The following is a 24,587-nucleotide window of genomic DNA, read 5'->3' on the forward strand; positions in this document are numbered from 1 at the left end:
GGGCGGGGAAGCCTCCTGTTGCCCCCAGCATTAAGGTGGGCAAGAGGGGAGGAGGCTCAACTTTCTACAATTCTGGTTGCAGTCGAGGTAGGGTTTTCTTTCCTCGGTTTCATTTCCCGATTGGCCAGAGGCTGGAGACCCGGAGACCGGAGAAGCGTCCCCTATCCTCTCCGGACCGGAGGAAACGACACTGACCTGAGTTTGCGCGGCTCGCACACTAGATGGCAGCCGAGAGAGACACAGAGAGAGAGAGAGAGCGAGAAATACTCGCTTATGACGTCACTGAGCAGTGGCCGGCGCCTAGGGGTGGAAAAATACAGGCTCTGGAGCCAGCCACAAGAGCTAATGTAAATGAGCAATCTGGTTGTTCAATAAACCACATCCCTTATTAAGGATGGAGTTTTTCCTTTACTCGAAGTACCTTAGGTTCCTCTAATCCAGGGTTTCTCAGCCTCAGCACTATTGACATATTTGAGGCCAGAGAATTCTTTGTCGTAGTGGCCGTCCTGGGCATTGCAGCACGTTTAGCACCCTCCCTCCCACCCCAAGCTGTGATAACCAAAAATGCCTCCTGGAGGGCACAACCGTCCCATATCGAGAGCCATTGTTGTAGGCCAGGGGTCAGCAAACTTCTTCTATAAAGGCGCAGCTGGTAAGTTATTTTAGGCTTCACGGGCAATGTGGCCTCTGCAACTGTTCACTCTAGCACAAAAGCAGCCATAGATAATAGGTAAAAGGATGAGCACGGCTGCGTGCCAATAAAACTTTATTTATAGATACTGAAATTTGAAATTCACACGTGAATCTCATTTTCCCATGTCCCGAATTATTATTCTTTTTACTTTTTCAAGCATTGGAAAATATAAAAACCATTCTTAGCATGAGGGCCTTACAAATGCAGGCAGTGGGAGCAGATTTGGCCTGTGAGCCATCAGTCATTGTTTGCCGACCGCACCTCTAACACCTTTTAGTGCTGGTTGGTGTATCATTCAACCTAAAGGTGTTAGAAGTAACTGGCCAGTTAGAAGAAATGAGAAATAGGGGTGCCTGGGTGGCTCAGTTGGGTGAAGCTTCTGCCCTTGGCTCAGGTCATGATCCCAGGGTCCTGGGATGGAGCCCAGCATCAGGCTCCCTGCTCAGCGGGGGGCCTGCTTCTCCCTTTTCCGGTCCCCCCGCTTGTGCTCTCTCAAATAAATAAATAAAATATTTTTAAAAAAGAGAGAGAGATCAGAAATGAAGACAAATGGCTGAAGACTTCATGCAAGTTCGTGGGGGGAAATGGGCTTAACTAAAATTTGCATACAGTTTTGCTGGAGAAGAGACGTGGGGGCAGGGGCCTGCTGTGGCAATGAGGGCCTGCTCCTGGGGCATTGCTGAGCAGGTGACAATGCCAATTCCTTCTAGGGAGAGAACCCGGCCTCTAAAACACTCAGAAAGGGGCGCCTGGGTGGCACAGCGGTTAAGCGTCTGCCTTCGGCTCAGGGCGTGATCCCGGCGTTACGGGATCGAGCCCCACATCAGGCTCCTCCACTATGAGCCTGCTTCTTCCTCTCCCACTCCCCCTGCTTGTGTTCCCTCTCTCGCTGACTGTCTCTATCTCTGTAGAATAAATAAATAAAATCTTTAAAAAATATAAATAAATAAAACACTCAGAAAAGCCTAGCAGCCAGGGCTCCAGCTGTAAGTACTGAGTTGAACCAGTATCCTCTCCTATCTGAGATGCCCCCACTTGGGGAGATTCATCCCTTTGTTAAAAGTACAGCTTTCTTGCAAAGCCATTCTTTTAAAATGTGGGTCCCCCCCCCGAAAGAGCTGTGCACTAGACAGTAGTACCTCACAGGGTTTTTGCCACCTGCTGCTACCTTAACGTAGGTGTCTATCCAGACCCTGCACTACCTCTTAGCTCATTTGGCTTGGGCTTTAGAAGGCACCTGCTCTGGGCTCAATACCTATAAAAAATTATACGTCTATCTGTTACATATAGACTTGGGGCCAAACTCCTTATCTTGGTTTGGGGCTTAGATTACTTGTCCTCGAGCCAATAATAAGGATATATTGAACTCCTCCCATGGGTTTGGCCCTGTGCCCTATGCTTTGGGCGATAGTGTTGCATGAGATCTAGGTAGATACTGCTCTTGAGGAACTTACAGACCGGCCGCATCTTATCTACTCAACCCTATTTTCCAATCCTTCCTAATACCCAGTCTTTTTTTTTTTTTTTTTTTTTTTTGACGGAGAGAGAGACAGCCAGCTAGAGAGGGAACACAGGCAGAGGGAGTGCGAGAGGAAGAAGCAGGCTCCCAGGGGAGGAGCCTGATGTGGGGCTCGATCCCAGGACTCCAGGATCACGGGCTGAGCTGAAGGCAGACGCTTAACGACTGAGCCACCCAGGCGCCCCCCTAATACCCAGTCTTCAGTCCACTCATCAGTCTGCACGAGCCTCTCCTGGAGTTACACAAACCACTTGTTGACTTTGTCTGAAATACCCTCTACTGATTTAAATCCTGCTTTCAAGGCTCAGGTCCAACCTTCTCTTTGAAGTCTTTCTTGATCCCATCCATGTATCCCGATCTCTTCTCCATTTTTAAACTTCCTAGTTGAACTTTTATAATCTTTTCTGCCTCCAGTTTAAAGACTTCCCTCCTCAAGAGATGTGAAGCTTCCTACAGGTAGGAACATCATTTAGAGCCCTTCAGAGAGCCCAGTAAAGAGCCGGCCACACAACAAAAAGTAATTAAGAGGTAGAGAGATTGAGATTCTTCAGCAATGTAGGGAGCTGTTGCACTTTTCAAACATTTAATTTTGGAATTAAGTTATGAGAATACTAGAAAGTATATCCACATACTCTTGACAGAGTCACCAGTTGATAACATTTTGCCCCATTTGCTTTACCATTGTGCACTCTCTCTGTGTATACAGATGTGGTCTATAGATAGCTATTCATATTTTTTCTGAACCATTTGAAGGTAATTTACATGTATCATGGCACTTTACCCCTAAATATTCCAGTGGGCATTTCCTAATAATAAAGATATTCTCTTACATAACCACACACAGTTATCAACTTCAGCAAATTTAACATTTTTACACCTTTATCTATTGAATAGCATGCTTTATAGCACTATTTTTCTTGCCATATAGGATTTTGTCTAGGATCCCCCATTGTGTCCTATCTCTATTCTCCTTTAATATAGAATCTTTGTCTTTTTTTTTTTTAAAGATTTTATTTATTTATTTGACAGAGAGAGAGACAGCCAGCGAGAGAGGGAACACAAGCAGGGGGAGTGGGAGAGGAAGAAGCAGGCTCCCAGCAGAGGAGCCTGATGCGGGGCTCAATCCCAGGACCCTGGGATCACGCCCTGAGCCGAAGGCAGACGCTTAACCGCTGTGCCACCCAGGCGCCCCAGAATCTTTGTCTTTTTTGACACCGATACACACACACATATTTTAGAGAGGGGGGAGGGGCAGGTGGAGAGGGAGAGAGAGAATCTTAAGCAAGCTCCACACCCAGTGTGGAGCCCGACATGGGACTTCATCTTACAACCCTGAGATCATGACCTGAGGTGAAATCAAGAGACAGGCGCTTAACCGACTGAGCCATCCAGGTGCCCCATGACATTGGTATTTTAAGAATCCCATTTAAAAAATAGATTGTTCTCATTTGGGGTCAAGGTGTTGCCCAATTTCTCAACTATATAATTACTGGGGTTTTTTTCCTTCTTTTCTACTAATAAACAATCTGTGGGGGAGAAACTATAAATCCATGCAGATATCGTAGTCCTCATCAAAAATCTCCCCCTAGATTTAGCATCTATTGATAATTCTTGCCTAAGCCGATCTACGGAATGAGGATTTTCCAGCTCCAGCACTCCATTCACTTTCACCAGTCAGCACACAGTACTCTGTCGTAAGCCAAGGCCCTCCCTTCTCCCACATTACTTCTTCAGCTACTTAGTAGCACTGTGAACTTATGGCTTCCTATTTCTCCAACAGTCCTAAATAATTTTGATACTCAAATTACCAAGATTTGGCCAGTGAGAGCTCCTAGCTCTTGCTTTTAATCTGCCAGGAAACATTCTCAAAAAGATATTGTAGTGCAGACGACTCTGGTCAAGAATGTTTGGTTATCTAATTTCTGGGGTAGTTTAGGTAGTTTATGGGGGGGCAGGTTCTGGGTCTCCGTCTTTTAAACACTCACCGACTCCCCCATAGGAAAGGGCAGGGAGGGAATTTCACAGCTGTCTGTGTGTGTAGTGTAAAGACGGTGGCATGAGCCTGTGTTAGAGCAGAGAAAGACGATGGAGGAGAGGAGGATGGATGATTACAGGAAGTTTCTGGATCATTTTAGGATTGTGATGACTGCCTTTATCATTGCTCCCTCCTACACCTCTCTTCAACCATTATTCAGATAATCTACTTTTGCTTAGAGGCCTCAGTTCCTGCTTAGTGAGAAAATATCTGTGGCTTGTGAGACAGGAATGGGCTGAAGATAGGTTGGCTGAAGGATTTTTTGATCAGAAGGATTAGTGGGAAAGAAGGTCATGGAGAACCATGCAAATTTTTGTTCTGTTTTCTAGAGGATGGAGCTGGTTTTTTTCCACAGTGGGAATTACAAGTGGAATCCAGTTATGGCTGTCCCAGAGCAAATGGCCTCTAATATCAGTTTCACTGCCTTTCATTTTGTAATTCACGTTCAAAACTCAGACCGCAGGGGCGCCTGGGTGGCACAGCAGTTAAGCGTCTGCCTTCGGCTCAGGGCGTGATCCCGGCGTTATGGGATCGAGCCCCACATCAGGCTCCTCCGCTATGAGCCTGCTTCTTCCTCTCCCACTCCCCCTGCTTGTGTTCCCTCTCTCGCTGGCTGTCTCTATCTCTGTCAAATAAATAAATAAAATCTTTAAAAAAAAAAAACTCAGACCGCAATTATTTGTTGTTATGTGATGGAAAAGTTTTAATCCAAGCCGAGAGGAAGTAGTTTTTATTTTTTCAAATCTTTTTCTAGGAAAGATGTGTATTGAATACAATGCTGATTTTGATCAAAGTTGGCAGTTTAGGCTGAAATTAATCCAGCTGTGAAATAACAAATTGGGACGCCTGCTTGGCTCAGTTGGTTAAGAGACTGCCTTCGGCTCAGGTCATGATCCTGGAGTCCCAGAATCGAGTCCCAGGATCAGTCCCACATCGGGCTCCCTTCTCAGCAAGGAGTCTGCTTCTCCCTCTGACCCTCCCCCCTTTCATGCTCTCTCTCTCATTCTCTCTCAAATAAATAAAATCTTAAAAAAAAAAGAAATAACAAATGACTTAAAATGTAGGCTCCAAGAAATGAATTCCAGGAGTTTGGGACATTGGGAAGAGCATTCATTCATTCATTCATTCATTCAATGATTCATTTAATTCAACAAATCTCTCTGGGGTGTCTACAGGGGCCAGGTCTAGGTGCTAAAAGCAAGATGAATGAGTTCCTTGTTCTCATGGAGCTGACATTCTTGGGGGGTGGGAACTGTCAAACATGTATCAAAAGTTGATCATGCTGTGAAGAAGGAGGAGGAGGAGGAGGTGGAGAAGAGAACCCAGGGTAATGCAATGGCAAGTGACTGGGAAAACACTGGATAAGGAGTCAGGTGACAGAGATTCTGATCTCAGCTTTGCCCGGAACAGTCTCTACAGCCTTCAGCAAGTCAATTCACCTCTCTGGCCTTATTTTTCTCACTCATTCAAGGATGACTTGAATGTATGATCACTAAGCTTCCTTCCTAGTATCATGTTCTCTGATTTGATGGTTTGAAGACCATTACTTCAGTAAACATGAATGCTTACCATTGAGTCAAAGACGAAGCACACTCCGTGTAATGGGACAGACATGGAAATAAATCATTATGAAACAGTGTGAAACCTGCTGTTTTCTTCTGCTCTTCTTAGTCCAATATAACCCTACACAGAAGATGTGTCATATAACGCGAAATATGCCATTTAAAAAATATGTCATTTAGGGGCGCCCCGGTGGCTCAGTCGTTAAGCGTCTGCTTTCCATTCAGGTCATGATCCCAACCTTCTAGGATCCAGCCCCATGCCAGGCTCCCTGCTTGTCGGGAAGCCTGCTTCTCCCTCTCCCACTCCCCCTGCTTGTGTTCCCTCTCTCGCTGCCTCTCTCTCTCTCAAATAAATAAATAAAACCTTTTTAAAAAATATGCCATTTAAAGAGGTAAAGAAGGCAATGGGTCAAAGCCGCCTCGTCCAGTGGTTCTGCTGCCAGTGGATCGCTGAGTTTTATGCAGGACTATTTTCCCCCACCAAGATTGTAATCAGTTCCAGGACAACAGAGAAAACCCTGTTTCTTTTTCCTTTGTATTTCTACTATTTTGAGCGCACAGTACGTGCTGTGTAAATTCCCGCTGAGAGACATTTGTTGATTACTTGAATATCGCAGGTTGGCGGCAGACAGGAACTGAGGAAACTGCCTAGAGCAGATCCACAGGTGGAGTGATACGTCTGACAACGGAGTGATTTAGCCATTTGCTGCTGCGCAGCTTTTAACCCTCTTCTTTGAGCTCTTTTTGTATTTTGTAATATTTTGCACGTTTTAAATTCACACATGACATACAGAATTATTTGCAATTGCGATCAGAACTGTGTGAACATGGTGTCTATATTTGTCAGCAATCAGAACTGCATATGGATGATACAAGTGGCTGACTTGAGAAGTGGCGCTGTGGATGATTTTCTTTGCAAAGTATTACATTTTCCCTATGTTTTCACAATAAAATACAAAGCTAATGACGCACGATGCAGAGGTTTTCAAGCTAGCCTCTGAAGAAAAGGCGCCTCGGAGAGCTGACATTAAAAAAAAAAAAGTGTAAAATCCAAACCGAAGTCCCCGCCCCCCTCCCCTTTGTAAAAGGGCATGGTCCCACTGTCGCACCGCTCAAAAACCCAGGCAAAAGCGTCAGGCGAGCCGCTGGGCCAACAATCATCTGAGGGCGCCTTCCAGGGATTTCAGGCAGATGTTCCCGAACCTTAGAGAACCTTCCAAAATTCCCTTCCCAAAGTCCCCGCCCTCTGCTTGTCACCACAGTGCGTCAAAGGGTCCTAGTCGTCACAGGAGCGAAAAATGTACCTCGCGCGAGATTCGGCGACGGGATTTCGAAGTTAGGGAACAACCGCGGCGCACGCGCACTGGCCTCACAACCTCGGGGCGGCACGCGGGTAGGTAGGCTAGAGCCCAGAGGAGGGGAGCAGAGCGTGCTGGTGTCTCCCCCGGTCACCGCGCAGTGCGTGGGTCTGCGGGTCCCTGGAGGTGCGGTGCACCGGGCCGGGCCCAGCCTCCCAGGCGCGCGTGTGACTGCGGCGGGCGCCGTCCTGCACCTCCACGAGTTGGAGGAGTGCCGCCGGCTTGCGCCCCGGCGTTGGGACGTGAGCTCGTGCTCGCCTTTTCCTTTTTAACGGTCGCCCCCCCACGCACACACTCCAGTCCCCTGAGAGTTGGTCTTCGCGCCTCGGCGCGCCCCTCCTCACCCGGCTCCTCCCACCGACCCCCGTTCCCGCTCGCTCCTAGTGGGTAGCCGGCTTCATCCCTGGGGTCCCTGCTTGGGGGCGGAGAAGATGGCTGGCGGACGTCTGCTGCTGGGGGGCGACTTCCTGTCGCCGCCGCCGCTGCCCCCCCTCCCGCCGCCGCCGCTGCCGCCCCTCCCGCCGCCCCCGCCCGAGCCAGTGCTGGAGCAGTGGCGCTATAGCCACGAAAGTGACTGGCAGTGGGCTCTGCGGCGCAGCTTCATCTGTCGGCACCTGCACAGCTATCCCGGGGCTGCCCTGGACCAGCTCCTCGCGCTCTCCGCCGCCTGGACCAACCACGTTTTCCTGGGCTGCAGGTGAGGAAGGTGTGAGGGTCGGGTTAGGGACCGGGTAGGGGGCTCGCTGATGGGGGTCGGGATAGGGACGAGGGTTTAGAGGCTGGAGATTCGGAGGCGCTGGAGGACACCAGAGGGTTCAGTATTGGTCTGGGGGGATCGGCCGACCGCGGTGGTAGGGGATGACATAACAGCCGGAGGAAGGGTGCGGGGATCGCGGGAGCAGCTCCTCCAGGACCAGGGTTGGAGATAAAGCAGCACCTGGAAGGCGATTGTTGAGGGGTGGTCATTGTGGCGGTGGTTTTGGAGGGCGTGGGAAACGACAAATAGCAGAACCTCGGACCTGCGTAGGACCTTGCAAGGATGCGGTATCCGCAGAGATACTCCACAGTCGGGGCTTCGAGGGTCTGCGGGCGGTTGGGGGGGGGGGCGGCGAAAGGAACCCTGCTAGTCTCCTCCTGACCACTCCCTCTTTCCATCCCCATTAAATAAAACAGCACCAGCCCCCCGGCGGGGTTTTACTGTCTTTTCTTGGGGAGGCGGTTTGTATGAGGTCTCTCAGCTGCAGGGTCCGCCTTGCTTGTAGATTTGCGCATAATATGTCTGGACGCAAACAAAGAGATGGATATATCTTACTCTAAAAATGGATTGCTTTCCTTTCACCTTGAATGTGATCAGAAGGATTAATATTTGGCCTCTGGGTGAGGTTTTAGGGGTGGGTGTGGGTGTGTGTGTCCCCTTTCCTAGAACCTGGTGTGCGTTCTGAACAGGCCTCTTTGAGAGCTTTTTGCATTCAATGGAGACTGCAGTATGGTTCCAACGCATTTTTTAAAAAACAGACTACTTGGACCTCTGTCCTTCTGCACCCCCAAATCGGTCCTAGACTCATCAATCCTTTGATAGACTGAGAGGCTTCTTTTTTTGGACACTCCTGCCTCACAGTGAATTTTTTATTAGGAAGGATAAGAAATTCTGGAAATGATCAGATCAAATTCAGCCAATTCAGTTCTAGGAATGACCATAACAAATACAGAGAAATAGGATTGTCCACTTCTACCTTTAATTGTTGAACATAGCATCCAGTGTATACTTTGTTTTGCTGTGATCACAAAATTTTATTTTTTCCTGTTTTCTCTAGGTTAGTATAATTTCTGCCCAAGAGACAATGATGATTTCACTGGAGGAACTGGTTACAACTGGGGAAGCCTCAGTTATTAAGTCAGTTAAATCTAATTGACCTTCACTTAGCAATATTGTTTTTGCAGTTGAAAAAGTACCTTTATCCTATAATCATACATCTCCTTGATATCACAGAAGGCCATGGGAAATCTGAATCCTGAAAAAAAAAATTTACGTGGGGGAGAATAGCTGTCCTTTGTGTTAATAAATCTTACCTTCCCACAAGAATGTATGCTCCTTTGGGAAAGAGGTTTTTGCTTTCTCGTTCACACTTGTATCCTCAGTGCCTACAAAAGTGTCTTCTGCACGATAGCCACTCAATAAATATGTGTGGGGTGAACAGATGAATATAGCTTTATAATGTACAACATATTTTAATTATTTATGTATCTCTCTTAATACAACAACCTTGGGAATTAGGTGATATCTCATTTTTACAGCTAAATCAATGGAGGCCAAGAAGTTAAATGACTTTTCCAAGGTCCCACAGTCGGGGCTAGGGCTCAGGTCTTCTAATGCTCTTTCCACTGAGACACAGCTGCTATATTTGGGAAGGATGGACCAGGAGTGAAAGCAAGTAACTGACACAAGCCACATCATTATTATACCTCAGGATTTCATTCTGAGAACAACAGCCCTTTATATAACTAGGGCATTAACCAACACAAAGCAGGCCAATGGTAGTTGGTGTTAAAAGCTCAAGCATCCAGGACATTTTGTGTGTGTATGCACTCACCTAAGCACATCTGTGTGTCGTGTGTGTGTGTGTGTGTGTGTGTGTGTGTAACAAGATGAATGGAGATACACACGCACACACACACACACATTTCATCATGTCACATTTTAGTTAAGTCAGTTCCATCACTACATGAATTGCTATAACATCAAATGGCTTAACTGAAGAATAATGTTTACATTGTATCTAATAACATAGATACAGGAGAAAGGGAAGGGGCAATAAAGAATCTTGGAAGCTAGGGACCAAGTGCAGTGTTCCATGCTAGTCAGGCTTTATGTTAGCTGTCAGCTTTGGGGGGTAAAATCTACATTCCAGTACTTCTTAAGGTTCATGTTGGCAGAGCTCATTTTCTGGTCTGTTCTATGACAGAAGATTGTTCTCTCAAGGGAACTGCAGAATACGTGGTGTAACAGCCTATTCTAAATTTAAATTGTTAATTTGTTGTTCATCCCTTGACTTTGGGAACAGGTTGTAAGTAGTAGCACTTTTTTTTCCCCCAGTGAAGGGCTTTCTGTGTTCTGTTTTAGTTAGGGCTGAAATAACTCCTAGGTCAAGGGTATCTTTGAAAACTCCTTGATCATAAGACCAAGCCAGGAGGAGCTCACATGCGCAGGGAGGCAACCATGTTTCATTCCTTTTGGTGATAGTAGCAATTTTCATGGAACAAGCTTGACTATCTTGATTCTGCAACAGTGTTCTCAAACTTAAGCAAGCATTAGAATCAACTTTCAGTTTTGTTAAAACACAGATTGCTGGGCCCCACCCCAGGCTTTCTGATTCAGTCGGTCTCAGGCAGGAACCCTGAATTTGAATTTCTTTTCTTTTTTTCTTTAAAGATTTTATTTATTTATTAATTTGACAGCGAGAGACAGCGAGAGAGGGAACACAAGCAAGGGGAGCGTGAGAGGGAGAAGCAGGCTTCTCGCCGAGCAGGGAGCCCAATGCGGGGCTCGATCCCAGGACCCTGGGATCATGACCTGAGCCGAAGGCAGACGCTTAACGGCTGAGCCACCCAGGCGCCCCCGAATTTGAATTTCTAACAAGTTCCCAGGTGATACTGATGATCAGGTGATGCTGGTCCAGTGATTACACCCTGAGAACCACTGCTTTGTAGGATAAAATAAAGCAGTGTTTTTCCAATCTGCTTTTTGATCCTTTTTCCCTCATGGTCCAGGCAACCAGGAAGCTCAAATAGCTGAAATTATTTCTCTTCATTGTTTTGTCTGCTTCATAAAAGTAAACCTGTCAAAAGAATTCTTTCTGCAAGCAATTTCTAAGATATGTCTTGTGACTAATGAAAAGTTAGTGCAGGTAAGTGGGGGATGGGGTGACTGGGTGATGGGTGTTAAGGAGGGCACTTGATGGAATGAATGAGCACTGGGTGTGATCTGCAACTGACGAATCACTGACCTCTACCTCTGAAACAATAAAAAAAGAAAAGTTAGTGCAGTCTTCTAATCAAGTATAGCACTGACATAATTGTTCATATGAATGCCTGGGGAACTGCGATTTTTACTTAAAAACTGTAGATAATGTGTCTATATTTAATAAAGCAGAATGTTTGGTTAACTAGAGCATTCAGGTTTTCGATTATTCTTCATCAATAGGATTAGAAGCAGAATCCTGGCCTATTGATTTTTGGTGAGATAGTTATAGGAAAAATGTATCTTAAAATGAAACCAGGTTTGCTGCCTTGATTATTGTCTCTTCCTTGTTGCTATGAGTCTGATTTTTGGAAAGTAGATGCCAGTGGAGCTCATGTTGTGAAACTAACTTTGCACATAGGTAGCCTGCATCGGTCACCTGCTGAAGAAACGGGAGTGGGAGCTTTCAAAAGATTTATCAATAATCTGGTTGTGTGTTAGTCATTTATGATGTTAAGAGTCTTATTACTACTTTTGAATAAATAATTTTATACTTGGAAATCCTGATCTTTGTTTAGTTTTCAAACCTCAGCTGTTTTTGGACCGAGTAGAGCAGTTTAATAAATTTTTAAAAATTTTGGAAGCATTACTAAATGTTTGGTAAATTTCAGGTGCCATTGTAGTTCATAAGTATGCGCCTATCTTTTTTCAAGAATGTAAGATTCATGAAGTCATATGTCTTCGTCCATTATAAATCAACTTTATGTATGCCAGGCATGGTGGGACGGTTGAATAGCATCCTGATTTCCAAAAGCGTGGTACATAATAAGCTGTCTTTGAAAACCCTGAAGACCTGCTGAGGTTTTTTGTTTTGTTTTGTTTTTAAGCATTTGTGATCAAATGGGTAAATTAACAGACTTAAATATATAATATGCATGCATCTTAAAATTACTGTATTAGATTTGCCTTAATGATACTTTGCATCATGGTCTCTCCATAAGGTAAAATATTGTGTAGCCATTAAAACTCACGTGGTAATGACAGAAAAAAACTTATGATCTCATAAATTGAGAACAGCCCCCCACCCTACCAGATTGCAAATTAACATAGATGATCTATAGAAGATTGAGGAAGTTATCAGTGGTTGGGTTTGTAGGTGCTTTTCTTGGTGGGTTCTCTAAAATTTCTGGAGTAAAGGTGATACTTTATCTTTTTAAGATTTATTTGTTTATTTGAGAGAGAGCGGGGTTGGGGTGGCAGAGAGAGAGAGAGAGAGAGAATCTCAAGCAGGCTCAGCACCGAGCACAGATCCTGAGGCAGGGCTCCATCTCATGACCTGAGATCAGGACCTGAGGGGAAATGAAGAGTCAGATGCTTAACCGACTGTGCCACCCAGGTGCCCCTCATGGTAGATTTTAAAGTAACACCTTTAGGGGCACCTGGGTGGTGCAGTCGGTTAAGTGAATGACTCTTGATTTTGGCCCGGTCCTCATCTCAGGTCCTGATCTCAGGGTCGTGAGATCGAACCCCGCCTCAGCCTCTGTGTTTAGGATGGAGTCTGCCTGGGATTTTCTCTCCCTCTCCCTCTGCCCCCTCCCGCTGATGCGCTGTCTCTCTTTCTCTAAAATAAATAAATCTTTTAAAAATAAATAAATCTACGACGAAAAAATACATAATGGAAACCAGTAATGAAAGTTTTGCTGGCTTGGCTTATTTAAAATTTGTGGAACTAGTTCTTCGTTCTTGGATAGCTACTCTCTGAAGAATTTGAGAAATAGGAATGTAATCCTAGTGATCTTATTAAAGACTCTAGATTAATATTTGTATTGTTCTCTGAATAGTCAAGAGTTAGGTACTATAACAGTCTTTTCCATTATTGTTTGAGCAGGTTGGATGGGTTTCCTCAGTATTACGACTTCCTAGTAAGGAACTGTGTTCACAACCTACGCAAAGGTTGATTTTTATAGCCCATGGGTGATGTTGAATTTTGTGGCAGATGCAATGAATAGGGAAGAGTAAGTAGGTATAATCATTACTAATGCTGGAAGAAACGTAAGAGAAAGATGAGCGGAATGAGCCCCAAATGCATCATTTATGCACGTTGCGTGTACGGCATACATGCCGTTTACAGTTGTACGCCAGATTTGGAATCAGGCTGGGACTGAAGTCTGGAGAATTTTGACTGGAACTCAAGGTGAGTGGCTTGAGTGTAGTACCAATTCAGGTGGCCAAAGTGGCACCAGCAGTTTAAGATTTATAGACTTTCATTTTCATAATCTTTTGTTTTCATCCTGTACCTTGGAAATTGGACTTCCAAATCTGAATGGAAGTGATATATAAAAAGTACAGTGTTTTAGGCTGTACTTCCTTTTTTTTTTTTTAGGCTGTACTTTTTTTTTTAGGCTATAGTTTCTGATGTTTAGGTAAGAATAAATGAAAATAAAATTACTCTTGGCATTTAAATGCTGATGTTAGCAGCTGCAGCAGCAGCAGTGGGAATAATTATCAGTGGGAAGAGCAGGTTACAGCCGAGCTAGCTTGTGCGAATCTGTCAGTGAAGTCCGCCATGTCTTGCCTTCCCTGCTCTGCAAGGAAAGACGTCTGATGGGTGTGGAACCAGTTGTGCCAAAAATGGAAAATGTGACCTTCCTTCAGGTTCAGAACCTATACATGTCAAGGTGTGATGGTTACTCATATTCCGAACTTTCTTCCCAAATGCCACCAGGAGTCTCTTTTTTGGTCATAGGCCAGGAAAGGCTCTCAAGGTAGGAAGGATGAGTAGTCCCCATGGTAACAAAAACTTGCTTGAGCCTGTATGTTTGTTTCTCTGCAGTTATAAGATATTCTGTCAAGGAGCCAATCTAGTTTATAAGGAACCCTTTTAAAAATTGTGTGTTTTGAAGCTTTTTATTATGGAAAAAATCAAACACACAAAGGTAGAAGAGTTTAATGGACCTCGATGTACCCATCAGTCGACTTCAGCAGTATCAACAGTTTGTCATGCTGCCCTTCTCATTTCTTCTATTGTGCCCCTGGTTTTTTTGTGAGAGATAGTCTGGAGTATATTAAAGAAAATCTTGACATCATTTCACCTGTGAATACTTCAGTATGTATCTGTAGCAGACAGGAATTTTTATTTTTATGTTTTTAGTGGGGGGAGGGGCAGAGGGAGAGGAAGAGAGAGAATCTTAAGCAGGCTCCCCTGAGCGTTGAGCCCATCACCGGGCTCTATCTCACAACCCTGAGACCATATCCTGAGCCAAAATTAGGAGTCGGATGCTTAACGGACAGAGTCACCCAGGTGCCCCACAGGTAAGAATTTTTACAAATAGAGTCATAATAGGGGTGCCTGGGTGGCTAAGTCCGTTAAGCATCTGACTCTTGATCTCAGCTCAGAACTCAGGTCTTGATCTCAGGGACGTGGGTTTAAGCCCCATGTTGGGCTCCATGCTGAGTGTGGAGCCTACTTAAAAAAATGGAGTCATAATACCATTATTTACACTCAACAAAATTAACAGTAATTTCTTAAAATCCATGTTCAGTTTTCTCCATTTGTCTCAAAATGTATTTTTTTAAATTTTATTTTTAAGTAATCTCTTACCCCCAACATGGGGCTCAAACTCACAACTCTGAGATCAAGAGATGCGTGCTCTATGGACTGAGCCAGCCATGCGCCCCTCATGTGTATTTTTACAGTTGGTTTGTTTGATTCATGATCCAAACCAGGTCCATGCGTTGTATTTGATTGGTCTGTCCTCTTTAATCTATAACCCCATTCCCTATCCGTTTATTTTCATGCTGTTAATTTGATGAAGAAATTGGATTGTCACATAGTGTCTCCTTCATTCTGGATTTGGCTGTCTAGGTTCTTACGGTGATGTTTAACTACTTCTGGGAGCGAGGCGCTTGCTTAGATTCAATTACTTGAAGGACAATACTTTATAAATAGTGCTTTGTATTTCCTGTCGTATCATATAAGGGGGCACATGTCTGCTTATTTCATCTTTTAGTGATAGTAAGATTATAAAGTTCCCATCAACTTTTTTTATCAAAATTTTTATTGAAACAATTATAGATTCACATAGAGTTGTAGGAAATAACACAAAGAGATGCCCCGCATTCTTTATCCAGTTCCCCCAGTGATAACATTTTGCAAAATTATTGTGTAATATCAAAACCAGGACAATGACATTGTTAACAATCCACTGATTTTATTCAGTCTCCCGGTTTTACTAGTACTCGTGTGTGTATTTAGTTGAGTACAGTTTTTTACATGTGTAGATTTGTGTATCACTACCACAGTCAAGATATCAAACAGTTCCAGTACTGCAAGGATCCCTCATAAGACCCTTTTATAACCACATCCGGGGATGCCTGGGTGGCTCAGTTAGTTAAGCATCTCTTTTCGGCTCAAGTCATGATCCCAGGGTCCTGGGATCGAGTCCCACATGGGCTCCTTGCTCAGCCGGGAGCCTGCTTCTCCCTCAGCCTGCCGCTCCCCCTGCTTTGTGCTCGCTCCCTCTCTCTGACAAATAAATAAAATCTTCAAAAAAAAAAAAAACAAACCAAAACAAAACGCCTCCATTTCCTTCCCAGTCATACACGATACTGTGTGTATCGGGAGTTTATTCCTTTGTATTGCTGAGTAGTGTTCTGAGGTGCGTACGTACCAGAGTTTGACCACCCGCCTGTTGAAGGACTTCTGAGCTGATGGCGGTGTTCGGCTGTTACAAAGAAAACTGCTATGAATATTCATGTACAGGTTTTTGTGTGAATGTAAGTTTTGATTTCTCTGAGATAAATGGCCAAAAAAAAGGGGGGGGCATTGCTAGGTCGTGTGGTAATTGCATGTTTAATTTTATAAGACACTTCCAAGTTGTCTTCCAGAGTGGCCATACCATTTTTCATTCCCTCCAGCCGCTGATGAATGATCCGGTTTCTCTGTGTCCTTGCCAGCATTTGATGTTGTCGCTCTTTTTTACTTTAGCCGTTCTGAGGGTGCATAATGATACCTCGTTATGGTTTTAAATTACATTTCTCTGGTAGTTAGTGATGTTGACCATCTTTTCATGTGCTTGTTTGCAATGTCTGTCCTGTTTGCTTATATGTTCTGTTCATGTCTTTTTGTTCATTTTTTAATATATATATATTTTTCTGTTGCATTTCAAAAGACATTTATACTGGATACTAGTTGTTCTTTTTTTTTGGGGGGGATGTTTGGTTTGTAACTGTCTCTCCCAGTCTGTAGCCTGTCTTTTTGTCCTTCTCACAGGGGCTTTTGAGAGCAAAAGTTTTTAATTTTGATGAAGTCCGTTTTATCAATTTTTCCTTTTATGGATTTTGTTTTTGGGTCAAGTATGAGAACTGTTGGCCTAGCTCTAGATCCTGAAGATTTTCTCCTGTGTTTTTTTTAAAAAATGTATAGTTTCACACTTTACATTTAGGTCCGTGATACATTTTGAATGAATTTTTCTGAGAAGTGAGGTTGAGGTTTTGTTTGTTGCTGACGGATGCCCACGTCCTCCAGCACCATTCATTGAAAAGGATGTCTTCCTCTATTGAGTTGCTTTTGCAGCTGGAACGTATTTGTGGGGGTCTCTTTCTGGGTTCTTCCCCATCAACTTTTCACCTCATAGGCCTAGCAGCCATCGATGGTTATTTATTATTTTATGATGGGTCGCAAAGTGGCAGTAGTCGTCCTTCATTTATTAGCTGGAATGCTTCTGTAAAAGAGATTTTTCTCATCAACTTGTAGTTGCTCTGACATACAATTTGTACAGGAAAATGCCAGATAAGTGCTTGATTTCTTCCTTTAATATTACCTGGTTTTGGAATACTGACTCGATTCCCTACCATCTTCCAAAGGTGACCAAGAAGGAGTTTGTACGTATCATTACAGACTGTTGGATTGTTAGCATATTTGTTGTGTCTGAATCCACCGCAGGTTATTATTCTTATTGATACTCCAGTTGGCTTACTTTGCCAGTAGGAGTGTGTTCAGACTGGCTTCTGAGTCCATTTGACACAACCCCTGAGGCCTTTCACAGCTTCTTTGTTTCCAAGCACAGAATATCTCCCAGGTTCATCTTGTACATTTCCTCCCCCAGACTTGGAATCAGCCATTTCTCTAAGGAGCCTGATTCCTTTCTGTGGGAAATGGTAAAAACCACAGTCTGGATGTTAACAACACAGACACTCTTAACATTCTTAGTACTTCTGTAAATATACAGATGTAATTATTTACATATAATATGCATATATGATAGAGAAAAATCATGAGTTTATATGGCTGCTTTTAATTCAAATTAAAGATAAGATCTCCACTTAAATGCCTTGGTTTTATGTTAGTATGTCTTCTAGTGACGGTAACATAATTACTCATTTGATAGGTAAGTATTATAGGGCACATTCTTCAGTTTTATAGCCAAGATACTCTTTTGATAAAGTCCTGTGGGAGCAATTAGAAGATTAGCTCATTTAGAAGCTTTTTTAAAACCTGTATTCTTACCTGTTTTAACTGTGGGTTATATTAATTTAAATAGGTACAGCCCACGCCTGATGGAAAAAATTCTCCAAATGGCTGAAGGTATTGCTATTGGGGAGACGCCTTCATATGATCTGATGCTGTCCAAACCTTCCAAAGGTCAAAAACGTCACCTCTCAGGATGTGATGGTGAGTATACTTATTTCTGGAAGGTGGGATTTGAAGAAACAACATGGCTTTTTAAAAAATGATACGAGTGTGGTATATGGTCTTAAATAACATTGGTAACATTGGATCTTACACAGATGTAAAAGAGTTTTAACTTTTAGTTATGTACAGGTTTGGTTTTTTTTTTTTTGAGGGTGCTAAATAGAACTGAAAACTAAGAATACTGATGTCACACGATAATGGCATCCTTGAAGTCCATGCCATGGAACCTCCCTCTAAATAGAACAACCTTATACTCTGATCATTTGAACATCTAAGTAACTAAATCCTCTTGGATGGGTCCAAGGTGGACCAGCTTTCTACTGAACAGTGCTGTAGGGAGGGAGCTCTAGTGTCTGGTCTAACCTCAACAGAGAGTTCTTCATAGCGTTCAAGTCAATATCCCCCATAAATCATTAGTTTCCAGCTGCTATTTGTTCTAGAGATAAAATATAGCAAACCACCCTTTTGTGCAGAATAGGTCAGAACTAAGATTTTAAAGTTGAAAACCTGTGGGATCTTTTGGTAATAATTTTTATTTGATTTTTTGTCCCAACCCCGTAAGGAACTGTGACAGAGTTACCTCTGCTACCAGAGAGAGAGGGGCTGTGTAAACGCCCCTGGCCACCACCTCTCTTGCATTAGAGCCATCTCTTCCATTTGCAGTTTTTTAAGAAGGGTGCTTTCCAGCACAGGTGCTATGAGATTACACCGGACAACCTCTTACTCCGTACGCTTCCCCTGCGCTTCAGCTCATTTGATACAAAAGCACCTGCCAGTCACGTGTGCTGCTGACCTGCATACCCGATTCAGTGGCATATTTTCTGTCAAGTTCTTTCCCTTACACGTGGGACAGGGAACATCCCTTCTTTTTTTTTTTTTTTTTTTTTTTTTAATGATTTTTTATTATATTATGTTAGTCACCATACAGTACATCCCCGGTTTCCGATGTAAGGCTCGATGATTCATTAGTTGTGTATAACACCCAGTGCACCATGCAATACGTGCCCTCCTTACTACCCATCACCGGTCTATCCCATTCCCCCACCCCCCTCCCCTCTGAAGTCCTCAGTTTGTTTCTCATAGTCCATAGTCTCTCATGTTTCATTCCCCCTTCTGATTACCCCCCCCTTTCTTTATCCCTTTCTTCCCCTACTGATCATCCTAGTTCTTATGTTCCATAGATGAGAGAAATCATATGATAGTTGTCTTTCTCTGCTTGACTTATTTCACTTAGCATTATCTCCTCCAGTGCCGTCCATGTTGTAGCAAATGTTGAGAACTCATTCTTTCTGATAGCTGAGTAATATTCCATAGGGAACATCCCTTCTTATGCTGGAATCCTACTTTGATATTTGAGTCCCTTCACCTAAATGACCTGCAGTTTTTGTGATGGGAAGTATCTTGTACCAACAGTGCAACTTGCGAGTAATATGGTCGGTACTGTTTTCCTGTTTGCTTCTTTTGAAATACTCCCTTTTTAATGAATTGTAAATTTCACTCATTCTGTAGGTCAAAATCCTCCTAAAAAGCAAGCCGGTTCCAAATTCCATGCGAGACCTCGTTTTGAGCCTGTACATTTTGTAGCTAGTAGTTCAAAAGACGAAAGACAGGAAGATCCTTATGGTCCTCAGACAAAAGAGGTAAATGAACAAACACATTTTGCCAGCATGCCAAGAGACGTCTACCAAGATTATACTCAAGACTCTTTCAGTGTGCAAGATGGGAATTCTCAGTATTGTGATTCGTCAGGATTTATTTTCACAAAAGACCAGCCCGTAACAGCCAACATGTATTTTGACAGTGGGAACCCCGCCCCAAGCAGCACGTCACAGCAGGCAAACTCTCAGTCAGCTCCTGAGCCTTCACCGTCACAGACATTTCCTGAGTCAGTGGTAGCCGAGAAGCAGTATTTTATTGAAAAATTAACAGCGACTATCTGGAAGAACCTTTCTAACCCAGAGATGACTTCTGGCTCTGATAAAATTAATTATACATATATGTTAACTCGGTGTATTCAGGCGTGTAAGACAAATCCTGAGTACATATACGCTCCTTTAAAAGAGATCCCTCCTGCTGACATCCCCAAAAATAAAAAACTTCTAACAGACGGCTATGCGTGTGAAGTTAGATGCCAAAATATCTACTTAACCACAGGTTATGCTGGCAGCAAGAATGGGTCCAGGGATCGAGCTACTGAGCTAGCTGTAAAACTCTTGCAGAAACGTATCGAAGTTCGTGTTGTCCGGCGGAAATTCAAGCACACGATTGGAGAGGACCTGGTGGTGTGTCAGATCGGCATGCCCGCGTACGAGTTTCCTCCGGCTCTGAAGCCGCCGGAAGAGCTGGTGGTGCTGGCTAAAGATGCTTCCGGGCAGCCGATTTTTAATGCTTCCGCCAAACACTGGACCAATTTTGTCCTTACAGAGAATGCAAACGATGCGATCGGCATCCTCAACAATTCTGCCTCATACAACAAAATGTCAGTCGAATACAAATACGAGATGATGCCGAATCGCACGTGGCGTTGCCGAGTGTTTCTGCAAGATCACTGCTTAGCTGAAGGTTATGGAACCAAAAAAACCAGTAAACACGCAGCTGCCGATGAGGCTTTGAAAATCCTTCAAAAAACACAGCCCACTTACCCCTCGGTCAAAAGTTCACAGTGCCAGACAGGCTCTTCACCCAGGGGATCTGGAAAGAAGAAAGATATAAAGGATCTTGTAGTTTACGAGAATTCTTCCAATCCGGTGTGCACCCTGAACGACACAGCTCAGTTTAACCGCATGACGGTCGAATACGTCTACGAAAGAATGACAGGCCTCCGATGGAAATGCAAGGTGATCCTGGAGAGCGAAGTGATCGCAGAAGCGGTCGGGGTGAAGAAAACGGTCAAGTACGAAGCTGCTGGGGAAGCTGTAAAAACCCTCAAAAAGACCCAGCCGACCGTCATTAACAATTTGAAGAAAGGAGCTATCGAAGATGTGATTTCCAGGAATGAGATTCAGGGCCGCTCAGCAGAGGAGGCGTACAAACAACAAATCAAAGAAGATAACATAGGAAACCAGCTGCTGAGAAAGATGGGCTGGACGGGTGGTGGTTTAGGTAAATCTGGCGAGGGCATTCGGGAGCCGATCTCTGTCAAAGAGCAGCATAAGCGAGAAGGGCTCGGGCTGGACGTAGAGAGGGTGAACAAAATCGCCAAGAGAGATATCGAACAGATCATTAGAAACTACGCCCGCTCGGAGAGCCACACGGATTTGACTTTCTCCACGGAGCTGACTAACGACGAGCGGAAGCAAATACACCAGATTGCCCAGAAGTACGGTCTTAAGAGTAAGTCCCATGGGGTAGGCCACGATAGGTACTTGGTGGTCGGTAGAAAGAGACGGAAGGAAGACCTCCTAGATCAGCTCAAGCAGGAAGGCCAAGTGGGGCATTACGAGCTTGTGATGCCTCAAGCAAACTGAGCTCTTAACTCATTTATTTTGTAAATGCCCAATGAGGCAGATTTGTGAATTAAAGAAATGCCACATGTCCTGGTTGCAGAGTATATTCATTCTTAAGATGTTTCACCTTGTTCATTTCATATAGTACTTTATTAGATATTGGATATTGGAACCTGAAGAATTCTGTCCACTTGTATTAGCTTAAATCCAGCAGATGATGTCGTGCAGTTACTGTTGTGTCTTGGTATTGCTGTGCCCTCCGATTTTAGTAGTTTGTACAAAGCAAGAACACCTATCCAAATGGAATTTCACCCCGAGAAGAAATTCCCATTTTAAGGGGCATAGCACAGCAATCTGCAACAATATGTAAAGCTGATATTGATTATGATAAAACTACAGTCTTAATTTCGGACTTCCTGAAAATGTCAGATCATTTTGTATTACTATTTTCATCTTTGTGTGAAGCCAGTTGAAGAATGTTTAACAGTAAATTGTGCTGTACGTGTAAATGTCCTTACCGACTAAATGATGTAAAACTTTCTTAAAGTGATTTTAGCGTTCATTTATTTATAACTTCTACCATGTGGTTCCCAGAATATTGGAAGTGATTTACTGTTCTCTTGTGATATATATATATGAGTTTTAACAAATTCTAGTCTTCATGCTGAGAGAGCACTACTTGAGAGAGCAGTTGAAAAGTTTCAAAAACTTTGATTCGATGTGAAGAAAGGGAGCTGGAGCTGCTTGTTCTTGGTGCCTTGCAGAGAGACTCACAGCGACTCTCCGGTAGAGCTTTCACGCGCTTTGGGGTACAGCACATCCAGGGCGGCCACAGCTGGGGCACAGCTCGGTAAGAGACTGAAGACACATTGGTGCTTTGAGGAAAAGGTCAGTTGGCTGGTCCCTCTCTCAAAAAGCTTATGAAGCCCCCAAAGCCAACTTTGTAACATATTTAAAACTGCTATTTTCGCTTATTTCTGGAATGTAAAAAAAATGTATAAAAAAGAATTAGTGTATGCTTCCTGAATAAAAAGGAGCTGACGTTGGTCAGAACGGCAGTGTGCTTATTTCTGGGCAGCGGCCCGGTAGCGACACTTCGGCTTATTTGAGGAGGGGAGGTGGTGTTTGCCCGAGAGGTCTCACCACCGGAGCACACGGAGGTGAACGCAAGGNGGTGCGAGCAGCCGGTCGGTCACCCGCCAGGTTGTGTCCCGGGGGCCAGCGTGCTGCAGCCCCGTCTGCGGCCGTGCGCTTTGACATCACTTCGGTTTTGGAGCTCCGATAAATCAAGTATCAATATTCTGAGACGAATAGTAATATCGATTGTTAAACACGCCAGTGAAATGATAGAACAATTAGGTTGTCGAGAGTGTCTGCAAACATTCAGCACCATGCTTGACACGTCATTGGCCCACGATAATCAGTAATTCCCTTTCCCCTCTCTTCTATATTTTGCATCAAGAAGCTGTCCGTTGTCATTAAATCAGTATTTTAAAAGCATAAAGGGATTGGCTTTTATACCTGGATCTGTAAGTTTTAGTCACCCGCAGTGATTAACTGTGTGATATTTGCTTTTCACTAACTGCCTTTCTTCCTACAGTGTGTGGCCTTTCCTATTGTTGGTAGGAAGAGAAATGAGGTGTGCATTTTATTTTGGCACTTAATGTTTTAACAATGGCAAAGGGAACATAAGCTAGGATGTTTATAGATTTTATAGGATTTTTTTAAAAAAGACCTACAGGGCTCATGCCAGCCTTGAGAAGCTGTGGTTCATTTAGCAAGTCAGAAAAGGCAGCCTTCAGTTCTCTGGAGTACAAGTGGCTTTGTGGATCAAGGCGGGGTGAAAACTCATTTCTCTCTTTACATTTCTTTTATCTCCCCAAAATGACAGGGCAGGGGGAGGGAGGTGGGGAGTAGGGACATGTTAACACATAAATCTGGTTTTCTTAGCTAAGTTTAACAGAACAGAATATTAACGTAGTCACAGTTAATTAAGGCTCCCAAATAATTGGGCCAACTATATATTTGGTTCTGGTTTTGAGGGTCCAGATTTCCTGACTTCTTAGATCGGCTTTGGTATCGATGTGGAATTAGAGTGAAGTCACTTAACTCTGCTTGACAATAAAATATGTTGAGAATGAGCTGCTGACAACCTCGCTGTTCTATTTGTCCCCATTCTGTTGGCTCCTGTATTTTCCTTTTCTTCTAAAGAGCAGTCATTTGTAACTCAGTAACTTTGCTATAAAACCACAGATAAATGAGCCACTTCAAGTTTTATTTGAATTACTTTAAAAAGTTACACTGCGGAAGTAACTCTTTTTTTTTTTTAAAAGATTTTATTTATTTATTTGGCAGAGATAGAGACAGCCAGCGAGAGAGGGAACACAAGCAGGGGGAATGGGAGAGGAAGAAGCAGGCTCCTAGCGGAGGAGCCTGATGTGGGGCTCGATCCCAGGACTCCGGGATCACGCCCTGAGCCGAAGGCAGACGCCCAACCGCTAAGCCACCCAGGCACCCCGAAGTAACTCTTTCAGTTACATATGTAGCCTCGAGTCTCACAGATCTACTTTTTAGATTTTTTCCCTCTCCTTTCATGGCCAAATGAATGGGAATTTCATGCATTCTGTTGGGATACTTTTTTTTTTTAGTAGGATATAGTGCATTCACTTTGCTGTGAGTACCCTGAAGCTGGAGAGGAGTCCTAACTAAAGGACTCTTAATTATAACTTGGTTACAATTCTTATGGTTCTCCCCCATGTCCCCTTCCCCGTATCAGCAGGTGCAGAATTGAAGACTCCAGTTCAAATCAGACTGCCGTTTGTAAGGGGACCTCACAAATCTGTTTTAACTTTATCGATCTAATTATCTGCAGGCAGCCTGTGGCATTTGTAAAAAACATTGTAAAGAAAAAAAGGCAAATTAACATTAAATGTTTGAATGAATGGATTTTGTAGTGCCTTGACTGTGGATATGATGCTTTTAGAGATCAGCTTGTTGACTTTGTTGTAAGGTTTTAAAGAAACCTTGAAACCATGAAAAAGATGGAATGGTGTTTCTCAGGCGGTGTATAAAAAGAAAAAATTAAATCTGCACTTGTTACCAATCTCACCTTAATTTTTTAAAGTGTGACTAACAGTGTCACTATTTAAGGTACCCAGCCACAGTAGGATGAAGAAGTTCATGTAAAACTAATCTACCACATAAAGACCAATTTAATGTGGTTCTACTTGGAAGCAGAAATGGACTTGAGGGAAAATATTAAGCACATCTCGGGATGATGCTTCTAGGTGGAACCAACCAATCAATGCGTTGAATGAACTC

The 24,587-nt window shown here is 43.6% G+C and overlaps 1 protein-coding gene across 2 annotated transcripts; it reads left to right on the top strand.

Annotated features, from left to right (window-relative positions):
• The first annotated feature begins 7,172 nt into the window (after positions 1-7,172).
• Positions 7,173-22,317, top strand: NKRF (NFKB repressing factor). Of its 2 annotated transcripts, XM_040628634.1 has the most exons (4): positions 7,173-7,865; positions 17,669-17,799; positions 19,330-21,153; positions 22,031-22,317. In XM_040628634.1, the coding sequence occupies exons 1-4, from the start codon at positions 7,600-7,602 to the stop codon at positions 22,054-22,056; spliced, it is 2,247 nt and encodes a 748-aa protein (XP_040484568.1). In that variant the 5' UTR covers positions 7,173-7,599; the 3' UTR covers positions 22,057-22,317. The 2 variants fall into 2 exon arrangements, with proteins under 2 accessions (XP_040484568.1, XP_040484564.1); XM_040628630.1 differs by having other exon boundaries at positions 19,330-22,317.
• The last annotated feature ends 2,270 nt before the right edge of the window (positions 22,318-24,587 follow it).

This window comes from Ursus maritimus (genome assembly GCF_017311325.1).
Source record: "Ursus maritimus isolate PB19 chromosome X unlocalized genomic scaffold, ASM1731132v1 scaffold_X1, whole genome shotgun sequence".
NCBI lineage: Eukaryota > Metazoa > Chordata > Mammalia > Carnivora > Ursidae > Ursus > Ursus maritimus.